Genomic DNA, 27,682 nt, shown 5'->3' on the forward strand with positions numbered 1-27,682 from the left:
TGTGTGCGGAAAGGAGCACTGTGTGTGTGGCTTGGAAAGCTAGGCTATGTGACACGCAGTATCATTAACTAATATTGTGAACATTATAACGAGGATTTAAAAAGAAGATGCTTTATGAAAGAGGTTTATCCCGTTGGATTATGTTACTATTATCGTTGTTGTTGGTAGGCATAGCCGAGGCCGGTAAAAATTCCGGCAATAAGGGACATATTCCGCTGAAAGCTGAGAGGAATCCTCCGCATTCCAAAGGAATACCCGGTAAGTTAGATCACACAAATCGTCTGTTCTTTTATACATATGTCAATCATTATTTTATTAATTATATGCGATGATTTAAATAATCAAATATTGGTAAGTGCAAGCTTAAGAGATACTTCAGTTTACCATCAATTCAAGAATAGTTTAAGTGTGTTTTGATATCTTTACGTGTTTTTCTCAAAAACTATTTTGTCAATCCAAAGTGTAGACATTTAAACAAGATTTGTCAAGTGTTTCATTCATAATAGTATTTTTGAATGGTGATAGTATTTTCTGATCTTTCAATCAATCAAGGCTGTTGTCATTACGTCGTCCCAAATCAAAAGAAAATATTGAGACGAATTAATGTCGTATCACACTTTCACCGATGACCACTTAAAATTCCATTTAAAAAATATTTATTCAATTTAATTTAGTATCAGTGAATAGTACACATTTGAAATAACACGTGGTGATGTTATCAGTGACATTGATAGGCACATCTTTCAACGTGTGTGTAGTAACGACGCGTCGTATGACATAGTAAGCGCGTGTTTGTACGCGCGCGTCAGTTTTGTGTTTAGCTGTGATGTCACAGAAAATGTAGAAATAATTTTTTAATCGAATACGGTATTGACCTGTTGAGATTCATAGATCGATTTTTGTTTTTTCAATTATACTAAAGTAGTTCTTGTGGCAACAAATTTATCGATGAAAATATTACAGAATATTAGATAATTTTAATTGGTTAGAATCCCATAATTAAATTTATCAAGTTTTCGTAGAAAAATATGCATTATAAGTACATTATATTAGATACAAAATAGAAGTCATTCGTTGAAAACAATCGCTATAAATCGCTTTTATAAATGGATACACCTTCGTCAACTTTAAATCCACCTTAGAGACTGGACCTTTGTAGTCATTCATTGTTAGTTCATTTAAAATTATTTTAATTGTCATAGTGTTATAATACTAACACTTCTTAAAAAAACCAATAGGCCTATATTACAATAAAAAATAACGACGAAAATCCTGCTATATTGTAAAATATTGAAGAATCCATTTTTACCGTCTGTAACTTCACTTTTGGAACTTGGAGATAAATTGAGTGGGCTAACGAAGCCCTTCAGGATGGCCAATACTTGGCCCCATTGTCCACCTCTTTGTATCTCGTCACTGCGTGTGAACCGGTGTTCCCGAACGCTTTTGTTAAAGTGTTAATTGGTTGTTGTTTAATTAGAACACTAGCAATAAGGATAGGTGGAGATGTTCTTTCTAAAGGTGTTGGCTGATCAGTATTCATCTGGTAATCACTTGCATGTATCGTAATTCCTTTTCATCAGTATTCTGTATTATAGTTTCTAAACTCTGTACTGTACTACCTTGTATACCGATATAGCTATTATCTCGCCAAGTTACTTATGAGAAATAACAAAGCAGAGTAAATTAAAACAGCACAGGTGTACGTTTCTTTAACATGGTGTTAAACTACTTAAGTCCACTTTGACAGTGAATCCGGCTTATTTTCAGCTCTAACTAAACAGTAGGCCTACTAAACAGTAACACGCACTCGATTTAAGAAAATATTCATAGAATAACTTATACTGTACGGTAATTGAATTATTTTAAGTTCAATCAATCCCAGTGTACTAACTTATTATATCAGTGAAAACCTTTTGTAACAATGATAAAACATGTACATTAATGGTATTATTTACGTATACAATCATTATGACATTTAAATAACTATGACATACCTACACACTCATAGAAATATTTAAAAATTAAAATCGATTATTTAAATTTTATCCGACTTAATACGAAATATCATTTCGGTTTGAAATTTATCGAATTCATCTACCCTCAGAAAGGTGCGCGCTACTGTATTTGAAATTGTACATCGTTTAGTATCAGACGATGAGCTTATGTAATTTACTACACGTTCTTAATTTTTCTAAATGTCACAATCATTCGTCAACTGAATGTTAAGGTAATGTAAAGTACATGAAATATGTTCATTGATGAGAGAGTAATGTTGTTGTACGTATGTGGATAGAATATTTGAATGTAAAGCAACAACTGGAGAAGACGAAGGGAAGTGGCAAGTGGAAAGAAACCTGAAAATGCGTCTGATGATTTGGCAGTGCAGACAGTCATAAGTCGCCAAGATGTTTATCAAGAAGTTCTCATGGTATTCTTCTCTGCCATGATATGAGGCAACACGTATCCTTGCTGATGAGGTGACTTGATAGAATGATGATTTTGTTTTAATCCGGACGTATTTATTGAACATATTTGGAGATTTCCGCAAATGTTTTTCAAGACGTTAAATCGTACAAAATCTGCGACAAAGGGTGTAGACGTCAAGGTACAAACGTTGACATGAGGAGAAGATTGATTTTCTTCAAGATTGGACGCATAACGCAATAATTTACGCGCAATAACGTACATACGCGCTCTACACAAGGATGTACGCGCTACACAGGCACGTACATACCGTATGAGGAACGCATAGATGTACGCGCAATGCGTGGTGGTGCATGGTGGTATGCGCAACGTAAAGTAAATTTTCCAATCAAGCACGCGTTTGAACAATCGCCAAAATTTACTTGCGTCCTTAGGTTGCTAATGGTAACCAAGCTTAAACTCGTAACGAATATCGTCAACGTATACATACACCCATGTAAAACGGAAATATGTAGATTGGCGATGAAACGGAGATACTCTTGAATCTTGTTTGCGTTCAGAAGGAGTAAACACATCAACGTAGCTATTGCAGTTTGCAACTTACAGTAATAACGTAGCCAATCAATTCATTTGAAAAGAAAAGTGATAATACAAGAAAGTGTTACAACATTCAACCTTTGCGTGAACTTACTGCGTGTGGTCGAAATGTCTTAAAATCAACTTGGATCTAGGCATCTGTTGGGGTTTTTCTACAAATCCGATTGAATCAAATCTAATATCAGATCATGCACATTTTATGACGCGTGTGGTTTTGCAGACGACAACTCGTGTCTATCAATTTACGTCATCACGTCAGTCAAATAATGTTTACGTGTGAATAATAGCGTCAGTGATGCCACCACCACCGCACACATGCTGTACGCACGCGTACCATCAATTGTTGCACGCGTAGACGATAGGTGTAATATTCACTGTTTTTGTATATTGTATATGCGATCTAGAATGAAAAATATAAAATACTGGTAATTAGTATATACAGTATATACATAGTATATGTCAAATATATACGAGCTTGTAACATTTGAAAACATATTTTCCAGTTTAAATTTGATACGTTATTGAAATATTTTCTGGTCATAATTATTTCAAGGATTCTTTATTTTTTGTCAGTGAGTGACGATGGTTAAATTTCAGTCTGTAAAGCAAATTGAAATGTTATGGAAATAGTCCTTGCAAGGCGTATGCATTTAGCATTTCAATTAGAAATACCTCACCTTTCAGTCAAGTTCGGGCATCGTATTTGAATTACAAAACAACTTGGCAACAAATACGTAAGTCATATTTACCAATATCCCAAAGGGCCTACTTGAATATAGGAAAGGACAATATGGAATTTAGTATCAATAGCTTAAAACTTCTAAAAAACCACAATTGATTTGATTTAGTATTACTTCTAATATTACCGTACACTATACATAAACTATATTGAAATTATGTACTTTTTCAGTTGAATCCGTAAAATCTGTATAATTGTTCAGACAGTGTGAAGAATGACTTTTCGACTTGTAGCGTAGTTCGCGTTGCGCTTCGTAAAAACGCAAAGTTGATATGCTTTGTCCGATTGTGCACACAACTTAGAACACACAACTTAGAACACACAACTTAGAACACACAACTTAGAACACACAACTTAGAACACACAACTTAGAACACACAACTTAGAACACACAACTTAGAACACACAACTTAGAACACACAACTTAGAACACACAACTTAGAACACACAACTTAGAACACACGATTTTTTCAGGGAAGAATGCTTCCCTGGTTTGATCTAAACACCTTAGTTACCTCTCATACAATTATTCATTAATTAAAACTGATTTTTATTTAGTGATTTTAATAAGCCGAGTCTTGTAGTATTTACGGTTTTGTAAAATACGATACGCGTGCTTGCTTTATCCACTACGTACGTGAAAAACCCATCACGAATCCATGCCAATTAGAGTACCAATAAAAGTCATTATTCTACGGATGAGTTCGGTGAAAATTTGATCAGAATGTCTGTCACTAATAGATCTATTATAATGTGTGATCAAATTACCTGATACACGCCGAGTGCAGTATACAGTTTGTCGTACTGTACGGTTGTATCCATATTGCAGTTGATAATTGGCACGCTTCGCCACGCTTAAAAAACATTCGATTCGACCGCAACAGTTTTGTCAATTACACGAAACAAAGTAGAACCAATCCCGAAGAGGTACTGCAAATGTCCTTTTAAAACATTGTATTGATTGTTTTCATTACAACGTAACACTCGTGTGGTTTGGTAAACAAATATTTAAAATATAATTTAATAAGAATTGGGAAGGTTTTAATAGTCAAAATGCAATAACGGATGCTTTGAATATTATTTTTAAATGGGAGCAACGGAAATATGCTAATGGTTGTTAATAAAGTGTCATTTCGATAAAGTAGTATAAAGAGTAATCTTATTTGTGTTTAGTGCAATAACCCTCGTTATAAAGATATTATATGGATGCTGTTCATTTCTGATAAGGGAATGGTATAGTCCACCATAAATTATCAAAGAAATAAATCATGTTAGATTTCATTTCTCTTTCTGTAATAGATTTAATACTACAAGAACAAAAACAAGTACGTACGTTGTACACGCAATTTCTCTGACGCGACAGATGATATTATGTTGCTTGCTTGCGATTGGTCAACATTATTTTGCGTTGCGCGTATGTTCTTGCGTAGCGACGTTTCCTAGCTGTGAGAGAGAGCTTATTTCGTCACATTTCATAGCGTAGCCGAAACTTATCATGCATGCGATCATTCATACAACTTTCCAGAATTATAAAATGATATTTTATTGAGTACATACATAGTTATGGAAATATCGACTCGTGACTAGCGTTCATTTTAAATGTACAATAAGAAACCGGACGTTGGCAAGCGCTAGCATGGCAACGACCAGCGTTCCCAGAAGGCAATGGACTAGAGACACCTCTCTGACTGACTCATACCCTGGTAAACCGTTAGGCCTAGCTATCACAGTATAATAACGTGATCACCGGAAATTAATATTAAGGATTCCTTATATGTATCAACCTATAGAAAAACATGGAATATTTACTGCTAAACATCAATGTCACAAGCAATACTATCCGAAGAGGAGAGACGAAACAAACAGAGGCTCAGGACCGTTTAGGAGTCAGTTTCTTGTTTATAAGTAGTAGGGCTACGCCTATTAAAACACAAGAACTAGGTCCCTTCCTTACTGCTAATTGAACCAAAGAAACTAGGGTATGCAGGCAAGGCAGGGCATGGTCAACTAGGGACTTGGAATAGTGAGAGATCTCTAGGATGCACAGCAGATTTACCTAGGCCACAGGAAGTGAATATCCTTCTCTGCCAGTCGTTATGCCGTCTGCTTGTATCCAGTCGCTTCGTTGTCTGGTGGTTATGCTTATTGGCATTTATACACATTTTTATGTTAAAAGAGGTCGTTAGTCTTGATTTATTGGACATGTGCTTGAGATTATTAATCATAAACATTTACATCATTTGAAGCTGGATGCAAAAGTAAAACGAAATTGATTTTTAAAATTGTACCGCTTGCTTTTAGCTGGTTTTATGAATTGTAATGTATTGAGATATTAAAAAGGAAAGTATAATGTGATTTCCAAAACCCGGAACTCGTGTCTAGTTATCGTAAACTAACGAATTATGTGGAGGAAATATTATCTGAGCTGTCTCAGATATAATCAGGTATTTTGGCGGATTTTGCTTTCCATAGTAGTCATCCAATTGACTATCAAATTGAAGTATTCGCTACAAATATTAGGATTTCGCCCTAGCAACTAGTGGCCGGTCACAACCGTGTTCACGCTAACACCAACAAACTGTTGATCTATCCATGGTTACTGTAATGTAACATTGTAAACTAATGGCGAAATGGTATTTTTTTCCAACTTTACAGTAGTTTTCAAATGTAGTTTTAATCCAATTTCACGGTATACCGTTAAGCCAAATCTGTCATACACACGTACTGTTAAGTATTATAACATCACAAGAAATAGATATACTAATTAACTATACACGCGTCATAAATTAAACAATTAACATAATCAGTAGAAATACATGATTCTACATCGTGTCCATCCACAGGTGTCAGTAATTCATACTCAACAACTGAATTGTTCATCGAATTTTCTTGTAAAATTAATTTATATGTCAACAACCGGAAATATGGTTAATATTTTTACATGGTCAATAAGTTCCACTGGCTAAAATGTTAATCTTTTTCTTAGTCAAATAGATATTCTATTTTTAGCTACTTATTATACGCCATAATTAAACCATGCACGATAGATGGCTGCCAGTGCCAGTGAGGTTAACACACAAGTCATGACGTCACCAACATTAGATATATTTTCGTATAGGATTGTATGGAATGATAGACCTATCAAGGATCGTTTAAATTTAGGCCTAGTAAACGGGCCAATAAAATCATTTGATAACGGACCAATTGATCGATTAGAAAGCGCGTGTGGAGCAGTGTGTTGGACGTTCGACTACTGATCGTGAGATCGAGGTTCGAATCCAACTCGCCGAATTGCTTGAGAGTGGTTCACACTAGAACGCAGCTGCATTATGGGAGTATGTTTCCATATACGTGTTTGATAAAAAAAATGACTGGGGTAATAATGTTCAGCGCTTAGAGGTTTCACAACATTAGGCGCTATATAAATCCAGGATATTATTATTATTATTGTTTGCCCCGTTCTTAACCTTTTTGACAGCGCCTTGAAATAAAAATATGGGTTTCTAAAATGATATCCTGCAGCTGCCTGGCGAAATTAACAAGATGATTTTTTAAACATGTGCTTAATAAACTTGGATCGTTTGCAAATATTCTAGGCCGATTTAATGATCAAGGTCCGAGGAGCTATTTTAAGATAAAATTACTACAGTATAATTATAATAATTAATATATACCTTAATTTTGTGATTTTGAAACAAAAACACGTATTGTTGGCACAAATTGCACATTCAAAGATTATACCGCGGCGCACCTACGAGCCTCGAATCAAAAGCCAATCATATTTCCCACATTTTGCAATGCATAAAATGCGCAACAACCAACCAGAATAGGAATGTTAGATTCGCGTGAATTCTAGAAATAATTATATAATTCCCAATCTATTGGATACAAAAAGCTGAATTTATGAGACCGATCACCCTCGTTGCTCGAGTAAAGTTGGTTCCATCAACAATCTAACAACATGATGAGCTTTATTAGATCAAAGGTGTTTGTTTGGTTGCGACACGATCAATGTCCCCTAAACAGAAATCGAAATTATACTTGGTATATTGTAACTATATTATGACTTTGTAGCAGCCAATCCTAATATCAAGGAACAAGTTCCATCTTTGCAAGGCAAGCGCGCCTTGGTTCTATGGGCTAATTATCGCTAATAATTAGTTTGTTTGTTTGGTAGATTTATAGGCCTGTGGAATGTTACATGCCACTACCTAACTAACATGCTCCAATGTTTACATCATGCCATCCAACATTGTTTGATGACATCAAATGTCCATATTGCATTGGCCACATTATATGTGGGGTGTACAAATCAAATGAACAATTCATACCAACAATATAATGAGTTCATCATCATTTATTCTGTTACTATGAAAAGCGAAGAATACCATTTATATTGGTTTGTTATTAAGCAATATTTAGTGACCATGCATAATAGAACCTACCTTTATTCATACAATCACAGCATACTTCGTTACCAGGTATACCCTGTACTGTACTTCTGAAACTTGACCAAACAAATTACCAATGATAATTATTCTCAGATTATATCACAATGTTCCACTTTTTTACGAAATGAATGTAGGCCTATGTACAAATATGAACTTTCTTTCAGGAAGTAGAAATCAAGTTATCACGAACAATAATATCATTAGGTTCATGTCTTTTTTAGGTTGTATTTTTGGTGGAAAAGTTTACGATTTGGACACAAGTTGGCATCCGAACCTTGGAGAGCCGTTCTTTGAGATGGTCTGTATGGACTGCCATTGCATTCCAGTAAGTTGAAACATTTGGTTTTTTTTGTAGAAGCAATTAGCTCACAACATAATTCATTAATCAAGCACAGGTCTTATTGCATGCTTAGTACCTGTACCTACTCTGTATAAGATCATTAAAACGGAAAATAAATTATTTGGTGGCGTTAATATAGTACCAGACGGTTACTGCACTATCGTATTGAATCTCTGCAGGCCTAAAGGGAGTGTTTTTGTCGCCACTCGATGCAGGTAGGCCTTCGTGTAAGCGGTAAAGAATTCAGCACAACATCGTCTGCGTTTCCATTTAAGTTAAGCGAAACATAACTTGAATACTTTAAAACTTTTAGCTCGTGATAGCATTAATCATAATACACGTTCATAAACAATGACGTCATCTATATAAGTCCTGTCATAAATATCATTCGTCAACCACGTGTTATGTCATAACAAGTTTGTTATGCCTGCGTGCGCGCGCACAGGTAGCAGACGAATTGATATCTCAGCGCGTATCACGAATGTCGCGCGATTACCAATCGGTAATATCTGTACTAATACCATAGAGATATTAAAGCTCACTATACTGTATTATATAATTTCCCTTATTGGTTCTACTCTACCACGTGCATTCGAACGTGTGTACTTTGTGCTGTTTCACATGTAACTACCCTACTTCCTTTTTGGGCTATAATAATCTAACCTTAAGCTCTGTCTACACTATCAAACATTGTGTCAAATGTGATGAACCCATAATGGACAAGATGATGTCATATCACTACCATATTTGGGCACATCATACTTTTTTAGTTTGATAGTGAAGACAGAGCTTTAATAGAATCATGTATTATCCATAATTAATATCCGATATCAACTTGATATTCACAAAAAGGAAAAAAAATATGAATAAATAATGAATATAGAATAAAAGATTAATAGCAAGAAAGACGTCTAGGATTGGAACAGATAGTGTAATTTGATATTGAATGATAAAATAAAACTAATCTTAACCTTATATTATACAGATCAAATAAAGCGAGAAAATCAAAGATACGACACGCGATTAGAATATATATGAATATTTGTGTCCATACCATCGATCTGATTTTGTTTGCGGCTGTTTTATTTATTATCATTGACGCCTTTGTAAGTCCTATTCAAAGTGTATATCCGTCGATTTGACGCCAGTATTATTATTACTAGTGTATTTTTTGTTATTATATATTGAGGGTTAGCACAAGAAACCAACTTCATTTGCCAAGTTTCATTTCAATCATAACTCTTTTGATTCTAAAGTTTCACTATTGGAACTCGATCGTGATCCAGTCATCACTATCGACACCGCAAATAACACAAATTTGACGCGCGCGTAGAAACATTGATAATATCAGTACGCGCGCGTCACATCAGCAAATGACGAAAATTAGACGCACCCGTATAAACATTAATAATATCAGTACGCGCGCGTCACATCAGCAAATGACGACAATTAGACGCGCGCGTATAAACATTGATAATATCAGTACGCGCGCGTCACATAAGTAGCCTACATCATGTGTCTATTACGACATTGCATTGATTTGTATCACGAGCCTGGAACATTATATTTGTAAATAGATTCTTTGTACTTTTCGATGTCATTTTAATGTAATTATTTAAAAATAACTATAGTGTCTCACCACCCGCACTTCGTATCATAAAACTCCATTTTATAGACTGAAACATGAAGGTATGCTCTGAAAGAAATATGTTTAAATCTGATTTAAAGAAAATAAATGTTTATTGTTAGTGCATACGAAAATAACTTGGTACTCGACAGAATATTCTTAGGCCTGGTCTACCACGCTTGGAATTCAGCAGCGTTATTGATAAAGTGATTTAGTTTAACGAAAAGTTTAATGGAATTGGCCCTTAAAAACCTAATACCTCACTCCAGTTTGGAGGTCAAAGGTTAAATCTTAAACAATAAACTATTTAAAATACTTTCCATCGATTGTGGATTGTTCTGCTTGTTATAAAGTATATAATGTGTACGGGAGATAATCATCTACATTCCATAAGACGTGGTGAGAAAAACAGTGTAAAGAAAATAGTTTGATTATAGACAGGCTGAGGAGCTGAGCTAACTGTTTATCAAGCAATTCCTTATTAATAATCCTGTTTTGTTGGTGGATTTTATCTATATCAAATCTTAATTGTTTGCATAAAGGATTGTTGTTCACAAGAACACAGGTAAATTGTTTCTGAATAGTATTTGAAGACATGCCTTTGTATTTTGCTTACATTTACCAAAACAACCAAATACTCCTCCAAAAGCTCATTAAAAATCAGTCACATGATATTTCATATTGCATTAACAAAAATAGCCTGTATATTATAATATATTGTAAGTTTATGTTTCTTTAAAGCGTGTCTAACCTTCATAATAAAAATATGTAATTAAATTGTTATGCATGTTAACGATACTGCACCACTGAAGGTAAAATATAATTGAAGCCCCGTCAAGTAATTTGACCAATCACAAGCGATGGCTTATTCGAACTGTCGCTTGTCATCAGTGGTCAACTTGTTTGCGTTGCGTCGCTATGTCCTTGCGCTGCGTAATTGTAGTGGGAACCAAGATTTACCAATAAAAAGCGATGATAATCCATTGCTTGTGATTGGTCGAATTAATTACGTTGCGCTTACTTCCTTGCGTTATTGTCAGACATTATGTGTATTGCAGTTAAATTTTATATCAAATACAATGTAATAAACACTTCTTAAAAAACATGTCGAGATTTAAGACATGAAAATATATTATGTTCAGATGACTTCACAAGGTTGTGATATGTAAAAAGATTGTGATGTTAATATATTATTATTATAGCAATGTCAAGAACAGTAATAATAATTTGAATTATAAGACGAGTTTTTGTAAAACGTTAGCGCGTAAGTTTAACTGTTCTTGAGAAATCCCCTTCTGACATTCCATTCATAACATAATAGGGATGTTCTGAACTTATGTAGTGGACATGTTGGTATCTATAGCGTTCCATACTTATGTAGTGGACATGTTGGTATCTATAGCGTTCTATACGTTAGTCTATTTTTCGGTATGACGTAACGACAACGTCAATAAAAGTGGACACGAATCTCGTGGACGATGTGTCCACCTGTTGTGGACTGGATTTTATGGCGCTTTGGGCATTTCTTCAGGATCCTAGCCCACCTTTGACATTGTGGTCAAAGATGGTATTCAAAAACTAGATAGGCGCGCCTACTAAGGATAGTTTGATTTTGAAATAATTGTGAGGCCTAGGCCTATATATAGGTTTTCGATGTATTCAAGAATGCGCTGTTTTGTGAAGCCAGAATTCTAACTTCTTGATAGATTCTCAATAAGTCATGTAAACACATTCTTCTTGTTTTGATGTCACCAACAAGTGTGTGTATAATGTGTACCTTCTTCACGGTACACTGACAACAGGTGTTTCTTGAAATTGCTCGGTAACATTTCCCAAATACTTCTGATATCGTAGCAACCGTTAGGTTTCGTTGCGCACGATTTGATACAGCATTTTACTGAAATTAAATAAATTCAGAATTATTATTATTTTAAAGTATATGCTTTGAATACCATGTTAAGCCTTCCAAACACAGAATAAAGTATGATGTGTACTGAGAGACGCGCGCGTATAATGCGCGAACCAGAATCTAGTACGCTCAACGCAGTCACGTGGCAATTGTTTCTTTCATCACCAATCGATCCAATCAAACATAACACTTAACTAAACATATTCTTAAAAGTAAAAACACAATAGGCCTAATGAAAATTCAACTCGATGATTTTGAATTTTTGTCCAATTTGGTTGATTATTATGTAAAAGAATAGATTTTGACGTTTGAAGTATGAATTAAGATTGGATATTAAGATCAGCGTTACCTTGGCTTATCGTAAGTATATTCCTTAATTAAAATGATATTTAGATTCTGTATTATTACATCGGTGTACTTCAGAAAACACAGAAACACAAGTCACGTTCTCAAATTGGAAAGTCAGAATTTGGAAAGCATTGATGATGACGATGATGATGAGATGATAAGATGATGACGACTATGATGAGATGTTGATAATGATGATGATGATGACGATGATAATAAAGTTGATGATAATGATGATGATGATGACGATGATAATAATGTTGATGATAATGATGATGATGATAATGATGAGGATCGAAATAAGTCTGGTTTTGATATGATGAGTATTTTATGATGATAAATATGACGAGGCAGGGTGATAATGATGACAATAAATGATAAAAATCAAATTCTGTAGATAATGACGAAGATGATAGTAAATGGTCATTTTGATAGGCCTAATGATTATGCTGATGTTGAAGCTAATGATAATGACGTCAATATAAGACGAGGCTGGTATTATAGTGACAATAGACCATGATCATTATAGGTGATTAAATCAATTAAGTTTGGATTGACTAATTAATTGATTGCTAGTGTCGTTTAGCACTTGCTTTGACAACTATGTGTTTGGTGCCAATAACATAATTATTTAGGTGTCGGATAATCATTCGAAAGAATGTTTTTTTCTTGCAAATATTCAGAAAAACAAAGTGCAAATCGTGCCTTGGAGCCGCTTACATTGCTCCAATTCAGTAGTTCTTGATGATCAGTGATATACTGTAGGCCTAACCTAATATAGCTAGAAAAAACAGTTATGACAGACTCGTCCTTTGGGGACAATCAAAGAAATCATAATTTCCGCTGCCCTAAAATAGGTGACCTGTCATCCCTTACGGCCAGCACATTTTTTCAAATGAAAAATACAAATTGATGAGGTAACCTTAGCTCTACGGCATTTGAAAATAGCTAGTTCGTTTGATGATCTTCTTCTTTATCATTTTTATTAATCAATTTGTTTAATTGTGAATTTCAGGTACATTATGACAAACATTTGATGCGCGCGTACAAACATACAATTGTACAATTTACGCGCGCTTGTATTTTGTAAATCTCGTATTAGAAATGTGTGGTTTGTTGTGCAGACGAAAAGAGTCACGCGTTATTTGACGCGCGCGTGTAAGAACTGATATTGTAGTATGAAATCATTGATCATACTGCATTAAATATGAGGCAAAAATGAGTTAGGGCCTACTGTTTGTTAAATTCCAATTTGTTAGAGGAATAACAATGTTATAATGTTTATTATTCTGCGTGTATGGCTTGCTATTTATATTTAATATGTTGGCTCTTTGCCTTTGATTAATGAATCAGAATTTGCCTTGTATTCAGTTGAATGTTAAATATGATGACCCCCGGGAGACTGTTCTTGCCCGTAGGTCATATCTTTCACGAATGGTTATGGATTGAGACAACTGGGCTTAGCTTAATTTACCCGTTCAGGTTCAGTTTGATTTGCTAGTAGGTTCCGGATGCATAAATGCTAAATACCACCCTGTTTGCTCCAGGTATGTTGTGTAGGGCCTAAAATACAAACATCCGTCTCGTTAGTTTTAAAAGCACGTGAGGTTTAGGATTATGTTATGATTAGAATTGGAAAAAACAAAAACAAGGCAACGCAGGAGGAGCATTATGGGAGAATCATGGATGGATATACTTAACTGTGCTCGCTCGGCGCTTCATACTTTTCACGCGTATTTATTATAAACGGTATATTTTTAGATTTTCTAGAATCATATTTTATATTTTTAAAAATATCTATTTATATCATACTTATGCTCTAAAATTATCATTTGAATTATGAATTATTGTTTTTATTATCATCATGGGATTTATATTTATACATTTATTTCGATTGAAAGTTATTTTTAAAGTTTTCTATTATTGATATAATACCAAACAACCCACTCGTGTAAATACTGCTATTTTTAATGTTGTCCACTTCAAATGTATAAATATAAATTAGTTCAAATTATTACGCATTAAAAGTAATCCTCGCTGCGGATTTAAATCATAAAAATCATATTAATGACACATTTTGTCTCGAGAATCCATTACTCAGTATAATGATCGGATGACGTCATTTATGAACTTTTGTCGGCTGACTTTAGTGTCAAATACAATTATGAATGCCGTTGGTTATTTTTAGTATCATACAGTGTGATATGTTTCCCTTATGAGTATATTGGATTTTTAAAAATCTAAAAAATCGTTTTCTGACATTAACCATTTTCAATATTATTTATTGTGTATTGTAAAGTTGTGGTTGTTTTCAAATAAAAAAAAAAAGTGTATAAGTATTGATAATTGTGGTAGGTGTTATACGCACGCGTAAAAACAATGATACTCTATTTGTACGCGTGCGTCAACTTCTGTGTGTTTACGCGCAGTGACTAGAATGGTGAACTTCCGTTTTTGCGACGTGCCACAAGACTACGCAACTATTGAGTTGTATAACAGTTACACGCGCATGCGTTTCTGAGCGTAAATGACTTTTCGACTTGACAGCTGCGTAATTAAGTTGTGCGTCATGAAAACAAAGGTCGCTATTGGCATGGCGAGGGAGATGCATGTTATCCAGGTAAATAAACTTCAAAATATTCTATACGAGAGGAAGTTGTCTGAAATAGCAGAAAGTCCCCACAGACAAAAGGATATATCCTATTTATGTTTTCATAAGAGATATAAAATGAAATGCCATGGGATGTTTTCTTTACAATAAAAATATTAGGTTTGATGATTGGCAACGTGGTAGTGACGACGATCCGCCTAATGCTTTTGGTTCCAATTAAATCAAACATTTGCATCGAGCTAGCATTAAAGTAGACCTCTCGTAAAGACACCGTATCACAGATTGTTGACCCATACATGCTTAATATAATATTTTAAGTGTGAAGTTAATGTAAATTATGCTATAACAACTGATGTAACATAATCCAATTATAGACAACCATGATTATTTAATATAATTATCAAAAATAGAATCAAAATGTAGATATAACGAGATAAAAAAAAAACTAACATTGCGAGGTCGATCCCAGGAAGTACACAGGGTACACTGGGAATAGTGTTCGACATGGATGTGCTTGGAAACAATGTCCATAAGCCTACTCTAAATTGTTACCAGAAAGTGAGATCTATCATAATCTCACTCTGCGCTTACGGCTCATGTATCTATCAATTGGGAATATCAATCAATCATACGTCATTATGACATGTCTTTAAGTTATACATTGTTGTGGAATCAGCCAAAAATGTAACTTTTTAGCTGCCGTTGATTTTCTAGACTTGCTGGTATTCTGGTTGGCACTTAACCAATGCAATACGGTGTATTAAGCGTGGTTATTAAATTGGACGCCATGCGCGCGATAAGGACATACGCACAGCGTAATAAATACGTATGCACAACGCGATAAGGACGTACGCACAACGCGATAAGGACGTCGTTGCGTTGCGTCTTAGTGTAAACGATACTTTACATTTTCCTTATTTTTCACCAATTGTGCTAAAAAGGGGAAGTTCTTTACCCCCATCCTTGAATAATGTAATGCTGGATTGGTTGGCACATGCAATAACATAAACTGTATCCCAATTGACCCCATTTGACCTCATCGACAATATGTAATGACATGCAATAAGCAATTAGGCAATTAAAATCAAGACAAATTATGAATCATTATTTTATTTCGTTTTAAAGTAAAATTATGGTTATGCAAAGTTGAGATTTTGGGCGCCATTTGGAGGCTGATTCTGATCCATCATGGATCGGTCAAGGCAAAGTAAAGGGGTAAAAATAATTTAACACAGCACGCTACGTTTTGTACAGAATTAAAAATGAAGTTTACAGTGTTTAACAATTATTTGTTTATGGCGCATGCGTTTTGAATCTATTTAAAAAAACCCGAATACATAAGGGTTTATTGTACCTTGTGTACAACAGATTAAAGCAGCTATATACCAATCGCATATATTACAAATCTTGACGTCATTATCTCTTTTATAAATCGTGTATCGTCTCTAAATCCTACACTAATGTTTTCACAGTGTTTAGAGAGTGACCCGCTGCTTTAAAAACATTTTATTTTCCGCAAGACCCTCGACAGGTATCCGACACTTCTCGCATTGCCTTGGCTACCAGGTGTCAAGCATGCACCTGTTACATGGATTGTGATTTGAGGGTAAATACTGATCAGCCGGCCAAAAGGTCTACAAAGTTCAACGACGATCAATTTCAATCAAGTTCAAATTATTTTGCCAAATAGGAATTGACATTTCAAGCAAATACATAAACATTAATGTCTCTCTATTCTTCGAGATTTTAATATCGGACTCCTCACATTTTATCAATTTCTCTCTCTTCTCTGAGATTTTAATATCGGTCTCCTCATTTAATAATGTCTCTCTTCGAAAACTTTGAATCGGACTCTCTCTCTTGTATTCCTCGCCATATATTGTCTTGTGATCAATATATAATAGCTGAAGAAAATTCATATTAAAAGAGGCTCATATACTGTCCTAATTTGACCAATTGCAAGCATTGGATCATTTTGAAATGCCGCTTGTGATTGGTCACAAGTCGCTTACGTTGTGTCTACCCCCTCCTTGCGTTGCGTCCAAGCTTAGTTCTGAAGCTAGTTCTAACCAAATCATAAGCCACGATAGTCTTTGTGTAAAACGGAATCCTGAGGCTAAATCTCACGAGCTTACAAGCATTGTACAATTGCAATACTTAAAATTGTTGAAATCTTTATTTTGTGCTCAAATGGATTAAAAACTAATATATTACTGATAACATCTAAGTAACAGCTTTGTACATTCCTTAACGACAATGGACTTTGAATTCTGAGTTTAGGTTTAATGTTAATTATTCGGTGCTTTATGTTCAAGTATTTATCTTTCTATATTTGTGTAAAGTTTGTTTTTCTTGTTTGAGGCTTACTGATCATTGCAGATTACGCTATGTAACATGTTTTACTTATTGGAATAGGCGACGATTTTAATCTGAAGAAGTGTTAAAGAAATCTTTACGTAAACACCAACATTGAGATAATCATCTGCAACTATTTTGTGAAAGCAGTGATTTCAAATTTAGTTTGACATCGCATTTTTCAATCGCTTAGAAAATTTATCAGAGATAGTTGTGAACGTTCTCACTTGCAGGATTAATTGTCTGTTTGCTCGATATTTCGTTTCCAAGGAAATACGCGCAACCAATCGCAACGCGATGGGTCGTCGATTGTGATTGGTCAATTGACTTTCCGCGTTGCCAAGCAAGCTTACAATAGCACTGGCTGAATGTGCGTGCACGTAATTGTAGTTTTGTATATACTTCCATCCATCGCTTAGTGTTCCTGTCAAAACACCTGTACATGCCCCGCAAGCAACATCATTTAATCGATTACATTATGCATTTTAAAATGCGATTCTGAATCTTCTTTTAACAAAATTGAGAGCTTTAGCAGCACTTGAAGAAAGGCTATGTTAATCGTACTTGATAGTGAATTATAATGTAAGAATTATACTTGTAAATAAATATTATCCTTTTACACTGACGGTGATTGAGTGTGTTTGCCAACAGGCATAGATGTACATGTTAGTTTGCAAATCCAGTACTGCGCATGCTCACTGCTGATTAACCGTTTGATATGTACTTATATATCGAGTAGATTGATAGCTAAATAAAGCTATGCACTGTGTATTGATCATTTTGCAACACATAACAGAAATTTTGACGTTTAATTTAAAATGTTTGTTTCTTCATGGTCTATTTTTTTACTGTACTGGTATAAAGAAAAACTTGTAGGCTGTTTACTTTTCCTTCTTCCACTTTTTACGTCAACTTGTAAGTCAGATCTCTCACATCTCACCCCGATACACGTTTGTACCCTATTTCACTTATGGACAATCAATTTAATAACGCGTGCAAGAAGTTTGGTTCAAAAAGTTGATCAGATATCATAATGTCTCACCTTTCGTAAGATGTATCTTCCATTCGTCTGGTGGCGGCATTTAATAAACGCGTTCTTTACAAAGCAGTTGAACGCGTAACGAACGAACAGACGCTCTATCAATGAGGTGTTTTAAAATGAGTAACAAATATGATTTAAACGTGAAAACGTTATGCCAACAAGTGTACATGGTTATAAACCAATAACCCTATTTAACTGGCCACCAGGTCATGTACTTTTCATGTGTTTATTATGATTCATGTTGTATGAATAAGGCGGCAAATAGTCTAAGCATGGTGAGTCCCTCTTGTATAAAGGCGGGATGCAGACGATACAAGATGTTGTGTAACATTATGAGATTTAAAAAATGAAACTTTTTCGCGTTTCTTCATCATCATGACAAAAGTCAGTCAGTATTTTCATTCTTTCAAATCAAAAACAATAATATGTAAACAAAAAAGATGTAAACTCGTCACTGTGGCGAGTTTGGTGATGCAGACGCGCATATTACAGATTATAACGCACTTATCTCTACCATAAAGGTGTACAAGTTCAACATATATAGGCTAATAATTATGATTCTGGATTGACCGAATTTCATCAACGACTTCTTGACGTTTGTCTGGCAAATAATGGTTAATGTAATTGATTAATAAGAAATTGGTTGAAGAATAAGTAAGGTGTTAGGCAAAGTATAATGAATTGGAAAGACTATGTGATTTGTGTGAATTATTAGCAGAAAAATGGAAAATGCATTTCGGCAAATTAATACAACAGCAGAGGTTGTGAGAAATGGGGTTAATACTGATAGAGTGCTATCACGTGATGTGCTTGCCTGAAGTAAACATTCGGTTTTTTGTTTTAGTTTGTAAAGAATGTGATAGGAATAATGTATTTATGGCAGCTAGGAGGAAACGTTACAGTTGGATTCAAACGCGATAAATTGTGTCAACTACTTTTTAACACAAACGTCTGTCAACACAAGTACTTCTGTGTGTTTTATGTAACTTTACGTAGCGTTTAAATGTTGATACAGAATCTTATATAAGGTTAATCTCAGGTTCTTTATAGCCCATAGGCTATCCAGGGTAGAATGAAATACACATTTATTTGTTGGCGTTTAAAACCTGTCTTTTGTTTTGTATTTTTTTTTCTCCTAAAAACCGCCAATAATTTGCATTATCCCAGTTTAAGCTTTTATGGTTTGCGCGTACTAAAATCGTTATGCAGTTGCTATGGGAGGAAGGCTATTTTTTAAAGGCGAAGGTTTTCATATTTTTCGTGTCATAAACTAATAGATGGGTAATTTGTAACAGATGATAAATTTGATTTGAATGATTCTGCTAATGTAATAAAAAGTACACTCTCTCATCATGATCCGATGTCGTCATCATTAGTTGGTAGTTTAGTATCTATTACATTTTGGGTTCAGGTGTAGTCGTATGTAAATTATGCTCATTACAATAATTTATTCATTGACAAGTCAATTGTAGATGTTATGATATTGACGATTCAACACCACAACGTTGTGGTAAACCAAAGAGTCGAGCGTAAATTTAAATAAGATATTGCTTAACCACAAATACCGGCAATTAGTTACATTGTATATACGAATTGGATTTAAATCTGTTTGACCTTATTTAATTATACTTATAAAGTATTTTGTTCTTAACAACCCGTTACCAATAAACAAATTAAAAAGAAGGAGAAAATAATAGGCAATGTAGGAAACATATTTAGCCTCCTGAGCCTCCAGGCCTATAATGTGCTTCGTATCGACTTGATAGTCTGCTAGGCCTATAATGTGCTTCGTATCGACTTGATAGTCTGCTAGGCCTATAATGTGCTTCGTATCGACTTGATAGTCTGCTCTTGATTGTACCACCATGTACTGCTGTTCTCGACTATATACTTTGGTACTTTCGGCAATTCAACTGTATTGGTACAAAGATGAACATTTTGACACACACGGCGTGTCATACGTATAATACTTGACTGACAAAAATCAAAACGCCGACTAGAAGTGGTAAAAGTATACATAAAGGATCACTAAATAACATAAATAAACAAGCCAAATTGGAGGCAATTGGGAGCTGAGGTTTACCTGAGATGTTCAGAAATACGTAGATGTTGGAATCACGTTATGTTTACTATACACAGCATTACAATAATAGTATTTATACGTTAATAGGAATTTACTAACAATTTTGGAACAAAATTGAGGAAAAAGAATGTTTATTTGATATTGATGCGTCATCTATGATTTATATTGAATACTTTCTCAAAGTTTTGATAAATAAATCATATTTGAGTTATGAAGGGTTGACCCCGTGAGTAGATCCAAAAAGCAAACAGTTTTGCACTATAATCCTTGAATACAGTTATCATCAATTTTGCAACATCCAGGATTGGATACATGGAATTTTTCTGTGACGTCACACTATTACGTTCATGTTTCTCTTGTTAATACAATGTCTAGTATGTTATATCTTGGTTATTAGTGTGTTAGTATATGTTTACATCTTTGCCATCACCTGTGCCAACAGAATTAGCATAACTATCTAGGTCTAACCATTGTTTTTGCCAAATCTCTAAGAATTCATGTGATAACGTGTTTATTTGTTTCTGATTTATATTTTAAAAAAAAACGATAAACTTTTAGGCCTACATTGCTGTTAACAAAATGAATTCATTTATGTGACGTTAATGTAGTTTCCAAAGGTTTGTGATATTTAAAATGGGACTTATTTGATTTTAAACTAGGCTGAAAAAATGAATAAAAATAGAATGGACAGAATCCGGCTCATGATCATTAATCATAATTGGCATTTTTTTGTCGTCATTAAATCTCATTGTATTTGAATTATAAGATTGTAACAGCTATTAAATCATCGAAAACGACCACCTGTTTATGCAGACTTTGTTGACAGGGTTGCCAACGAAAAGCTCTTCAAATATAATAAGCAACATTTGTTGGATTTAAGTCGACAGACCGCCAACGAAAGAAAGCGGCCCGACAAAATACTCCTGGTAAATGATTATTACACACAACAATGCCTTAATGTTATAAGCATGATATTTATTATATTAATAATGCGCATGCCTCGTTTATGTGTGTGATTTGTATTAACATAGGTGCGCATGCACGCACACATCTGGATTTGTCTGTGTGGTGTGTACCGTACGTGCGCGTACCGTACGCGCATCTTTCATACAATATCATTCACGGCCTATAAAATGATATTAAGTTCTTCGAATTGATAAGATAAAGTTTATATTGTCTAAACGTTATAACTTAACGTCTTCACCAACTAACTTAATTATAAAGCACAACCGCACTCAGCACGCCTTCAAGATGAGAAGTTGTAAGTTGTTCAATTTCATGAGTTATTGAATTACAAGTCATGAATACAAACAGGTGTACTGACTAATGATAATCAACAACACACCTGAGGAGTCGACGAGGTTCATCATCATTATGATACGTTATGTTATTAAAGTAAGGAAATCTATACTTAAAAACGGAAGCACTTAACTATAACCAATTTAGATCACTCGACTGTTGATAAAACTGATCATGTCACACGTACAAGTATCTCAAGCGTTGCTTTGCTATTTATCAGTAATACATTGAATTATTGTGTGAACTCTAACTTCAGTAGACGTCGTATTTTACCCGATTCTCGCGGTATTATGTTTAAAGACAATAAACAGTACAGCCGTTTCTTCTCTCCTGACTACAAACCGTTGTACATCCCACGTATACAAACATTGCCTCTTTTTCAAATACGGTGTCTGCGCCTTTTTTTCTTTTAGTCATGCATGACACCATACGATAGCTTGCATACTTACGTACGATATGACCACTTCACCGATATAGTTTTATGTGTAAACTCGCATACTTTAAAATAAATCAATTCATACGCGTACACATTAAGTTTTAAGGGCTTTCTAGTGTGAACGCATGCTTAAATAGTGTTTCACTTATTGACTATTTAATTTAGATTTAGCAAATTTCTGTCCGGGTACCAAGACAGCTTAAACTACAAAATATACACCAAGGAGTCATTAATCGACTTGTTTAATTACCTTAATTACAGATTCCTACTTAACCCTCTGCTTCCTGAAATCCATTCAATTTATAGTATATCGGATTTACTTCTTCTCGGAATATTTAATGTATAGTCAAAGAGACCATTTACTTACGATTAACAAATTTAATATTCAACTTGATCGGGAGAGAGAGAGAGATGTTTTCAGTATATCAGTAATACATGTATAGCCAAATGGTGATCAAGATCCATATACACTACCGGGCATGAGGTTTATAAGAGAGGAAGAGAAGGGCCAGAATTCAGGAGAATCTGAATGCCATAAAAAATTGCTTTTCCTCCAAAAAAAAAATAACAAAAAAAAACCATGTGAACTAAAATTTGCAGTATAAATAGGCTAGCCTACTGAGTGTTAATGAATCAAGACACATTACTAAAGTAACCCGATTTGTAAGGGATGCCGGGAATGTTCACTTTAACGTTGATGCTCAAAAGAGGTTTACAAGAACACATTTCAAAGTTCTCAATTATTTAAAGTGTTTTTTCTGTGGTTGTAAAGACACTTTTACCAACAAAAACTTTTAAAATAATACAAAAAAAAAATTGAATCTATCAATGAAATTATTTTATACAATGAAAAAAACATACGGCACATCCTATTTTTTTGTAAAATACGTTGAATAACAATTTAACAGTAACTGGAAATTCGCGATACTCAATTGAACAAAAGTACAATACAAAAGGCCACGTAAACCTTTTGATATTTATTAAAGAGGCCTCAATATCGACTAAGGGGTTCTAATAGAAGTTGCTATAGCCAAGTTCAATAGTAACAAACAATCCTTTATCGCCACCTTAGATAGCTTTCAATGGGTTGACTCGACTATTGAAAGTTGAATGTACAGACAAAGCCAGTGGTATGCTATCAGGGTGCTAGGTCCGCGACGCCTACCTCCCGTTAACATGAAACAAAGATTCTGCTAAACTATTAAGTCGCTATCCTCACTTACATCGTCAATTAGCTACATGGTGAATAATCCGTCCTACAGTTGGTCTAAGTTGTATGATTACTGGGGTCGTATCACCAGGAACCCTCTGTACTTTGCCTAATCGTGTCGCTCATCCACGCGTGCTGTGAATACATCTCTGCTTGCATCCTGTTTAGGTTGACGGCAACTCTTATTATATTAAAGACACAAACCCACTGGAGATATGACCTATTTTGTGAATATTGGGCCAATAAACGGGATGTTTTTTACGATCTTCTTCAATAAAGCAATCTATCTTACACACGTATCTTTTGCATTACACTACATTTAATTGAAGTTACTATTACAGTTGATTTGTCTCTAACTTGAATATTATATCATATTTATGTAATATTCCTATCACCACTGAATGGCATTGGCCCAAAATCACCGCTTTTTTTCGAAATGATTTATACAAAATTGAATTAGATGAAGATTAAACAAATTAAAACGGTTTGAGTCGTAAAACAATTTCTGTTTCGGTAGAACATCCATGGCTAGAGGGAGGAAGTCCATTATTAGAGATTTCACTGTGCTTATTACGTCATACCTTCTAATTGATTTCGAATTATAGACTTTTTTTCATTTTTTTACAGATTGTTGTAAATGATACTTTAGTAGGAAGGGTATCTTGTGAAGATGTGAAAGGCAAGTGCGCAGACGTGGACGTGTGTGGGAACGGCGAAGATCCTGTCCAGCAACCCGGACACTGTTGCAAAACATGTCCCACTGATGGTAAGATTATTATCTTTATACATTCATGTTTTTAATGAATGGGTGATTGATATCCTTTTGTGACGTAGTACCACAATGCTACTAAAACACATCACAGATGCACATTTGTGACGTCACAATTCGTCATAATTATGATTTTATATTGAAGTGCATTAAGCACAGGAAGCATTCGGATCAAGTGAATGCTTAGAGTGAATTGTATCATTTTGAAGAGTTTGCCTTCAAAATGATTGTGCAAATTTAAGAGGGATGCTGAGTAAAAAGAGAATAGTAAAATGCGTATTAGATTGGTCACTCACTCGCAAACACCTCACAGTGATCAACTCCCATTGCTCAGATTTAAACATAGAGGATTTTGAGGAGCTAGATCACAAAAACAGCCAGTCGAATACACCGCATACAGAGAGTAAACTAGAATCAACTAATACACACACCATGTTATTACTCAATTCGTTGTCAGGACAACATGTATTACTAATTCTGCACTCAAACCGGGACTCAAACCAATAAAAAAAATCTATGACCGATTACGAAACACTAACTATAAGTATAAAAGGGAAATGTCTAGATTTAAAATTATGTTTGGAAAGATCCTGTTGAAATATCTTTACTAAAAGCATACTAATGTGAGGGGAACAAGATATCAGTAACTAAGGAAGGGGAAATGTGTAAGCAATGTGTAGAGTAGTCTAAACCATGTGGAAGCCGTGTTCCGGTTGATGGCCGGGCCGGCTGCTACTGTATCAGAAGGTCACGCTTTACTAGGCCTGTCCATGTTTTCAATACGCTACATCTGGAGTTGATCAGACAAGGGCTCCGCCGTGGATTTGCCCTTTCTACTCGATCGGATCATCAGCGTAATCAGTTTTAAATCCTAGATTGCTTTCTCAAAGCAACACCAAGCGTGTAGTAGGCCTAACATGGGGAAACGCACTTTATTTTAGGGATAAGGTAACTATGTAACTTGCTGCCGGGACACTTACAGGCCACCGTAATTATGTGATGCTGAAATAAACGTTTAATCAAATCAATGGGATAAGCCTACACAGAAATTCAATACATTCAATTGTTCCTTTCATGAATCGATTTCAATATTTTAATTCCTTCAAACACATTAAATGTTATCAATAATGACGTCATCTAACTTTCAACCAATTACATGTCTGGTGAAGTCGGTTGGTGGATCTTAAGTTATGTGTTGAGACAGCAATCACGTGATGATGAATGTGCTTTGGGAATTCCAAACGGTTTTGTACCTTAGCAATATTCTCATTTATCGTTACTTCCACAAATGTATTCAGCGGAGATTGTCATTATTATGATGACCATGGTTTAAAACAATTTGTATAACCAGATATTTTACAGTTGTAGGAAATGACTGATGGACGTGCATCATTACATTCTCGCCATTAAAAACACAAAGGAAATACACTATGTTGAATATAATCTAAGCCTGTCCTTAAGCTCTGTCTCACTATCACACTTTATGTAGCAAAACAATGTGATGTGCCCATATATGGACATGATGATGTCATATCACGACCATATTTGGGCATATCACTACCATATATGGGCACATCACACTTTTTTGTCAAATTACTCAAAACTAGTTTGATAGTGCAGGCAGAGCTTTATAAAAAGCAAATAAAACCCATAAACAATCAATCTTAAATGTAAAACAGAACAGAGCAAGATTATGGAATGAATATTATAAATATTCAGTTTTGTGAGACAATATTAACAAATTGAAACATTAACGTCGCCAGGCTGAATTAAAGTAAAAATGAATTATCTGAGCCTAGGGATATAATTTAGTTCATTCGTGTAAAAAAATAGAATTATGTAAGGCAAAAAAGTATGTAGGCCTAGCGATAATTTGATGTTATTTAGCAAGGCCGTATGGCTCATGTTAGGTTGTGACGTCATCGGGATGATGGTGCCTTATAATCTCCTTCCGATATTATACAAATCAGAAGAAAAAAAAACTAAAATCCTTGATTTGAAAATGGAATAGATGGCTGCCAGTGGGGCAATTATACCGAAGGTCTTTATTGATCAGGGGAAAATATTAACTAAACGCCACGAGGAAAATCAGCTGAGGAACGTGCTTGCATCTATAGCACTGCTTAGGCGCAATACTAACGTTCTTATCGTACATCAATATATGAGAATAAAAATAATAAATTGTGGGTTCTGAAGATTAAAGATTGTAGATTGATGTGGAAGAGAAATGATTATGACAATTTTTTAATAAGTGTACATGTATTTGATTGTCCTTGTAGAAAAAGAAATAGGTGTGGAGATTTTATTCCATTCCACAAAAAAATTGAATCACAATCATCATGGAGGGGAAAAAGAGATATTTTTAACAAAAATGAAAATATTATCGTGGTAATAAATAAAAATTCATCATATTATTTCATCGTAATAAACATTTAGGTTAATTTGAGTTCACACTGGTGCTGTTACCCGGCCCAGTTTATAAAATAAATCCTTACATAGCGAAACATTACATTTAAATAGTACGTGCATTACTATCGTAAATCTTACATACAATTAAATGTCTTAGAGCATTCTCGTCGATCGTCCAGGTAATGCACACGTTTTAATAAATTATGTTGCATTGAGATCTCGTCTAAAAATAGAACGTCATTGATCCGACATTAATGTTATACACATTTCGAGACTGTCTGTATTCATGTTTAGTGTCGTGTGTTTTTTTAATGTTCAGGTTTTGAGAGATCAAATTAATAAATGATTTATGATGAAATTGTCTCGAAAGAGCCTTTTATCATGTCACGCATGATTCTCCTTCATATATATTCTGTCACTTAATATTATTTAAATAATATTCATAATTTATAGTAAATTATCGTGTTTATTTAGTAGAGTAAGATCATTGAGGCGCGCTAAAATAGATCGTCTTTGTCACGCGCTATGCGCCCTATTGATGATGGATCGAGATTAATACGCACAACCTTGATTCGCGTACGTAAATCATCAATATCTGATTGCCAACTTTCAATACCACAAACACCTAACCGGAAAGACGAGATATTGGTGAATGTTACCCTCTTCCCGTTTGTTAATTTATCAGAATTCTCGATTTGTTTAATTTAACACCGAACTTGGTGTGGTAAATTATTGTTAATTCTCTCAGTAGTTTATAAGCATATTGGTTCCCAGGAAATGTTCTTGATTTGATAACGAAGTGGACATCGAGCTTACCTGCAATATTATAGTGCAATTTGTGTCAACGCGTCTCAATGCGTCAGAATCTGACGCGTTATTATAAGGCAGATTGAGACTTACTATTGCCACAATATGTATTATTATTAAAGTTTGCAATTATTATGACCCATTTACGTCAAGTACACAATTTAAATCTAAATGCCCAATAACAGTTGCGTGAAAACATTACATGAGACTTAAGTTAAAGTTA

The 27,682-nt window shown here is 34.6% G+C and overlaps 1 protein-coding gene across 2 annotated transcripts in view; it reads left to right on the forward strand.

The window, feature by feature from the left end:
- LOC144834863 (chordin-like) overlaps positions 1–27,682 on the forward strand; it is a 44,842-nt gene continuing 17,160 nt past the window's right edge. For both annotated transcript variants that reach the window (XM_078689829.1, XM_078689830.1), the window contains exons 1-3: positions 1–258; positions 8,436–8,539; positions 24,102–24,240. In XM_078689829.1, coding sequence (XP_078545955.1) covers positions 108–258; positions 8,436–8,539; positions 24,102–24,240 — 394 coding nt within the window. In that variant the 5' untranslated portion in view covers positions 1–107. The remainder of the gene's footprint in view (positions 259–8,435; positions 8,540–24,101; positions 24,241–27,682) is intronic.

Source organism: Antedon bifida, chromosome 2 (assembly GCF_963402885.1).
Source record: "Antedon bifida chromosome 2, ecAntBifi1.1, whole genome shotgun sequence".
In the NCBI taxonomy this organism is placed as follows: Eukaryota; Metazoa; Echinodermata; class Crinoidea; order Comatulida; family Antedonidae; genus Antedon; species Antedon bifida.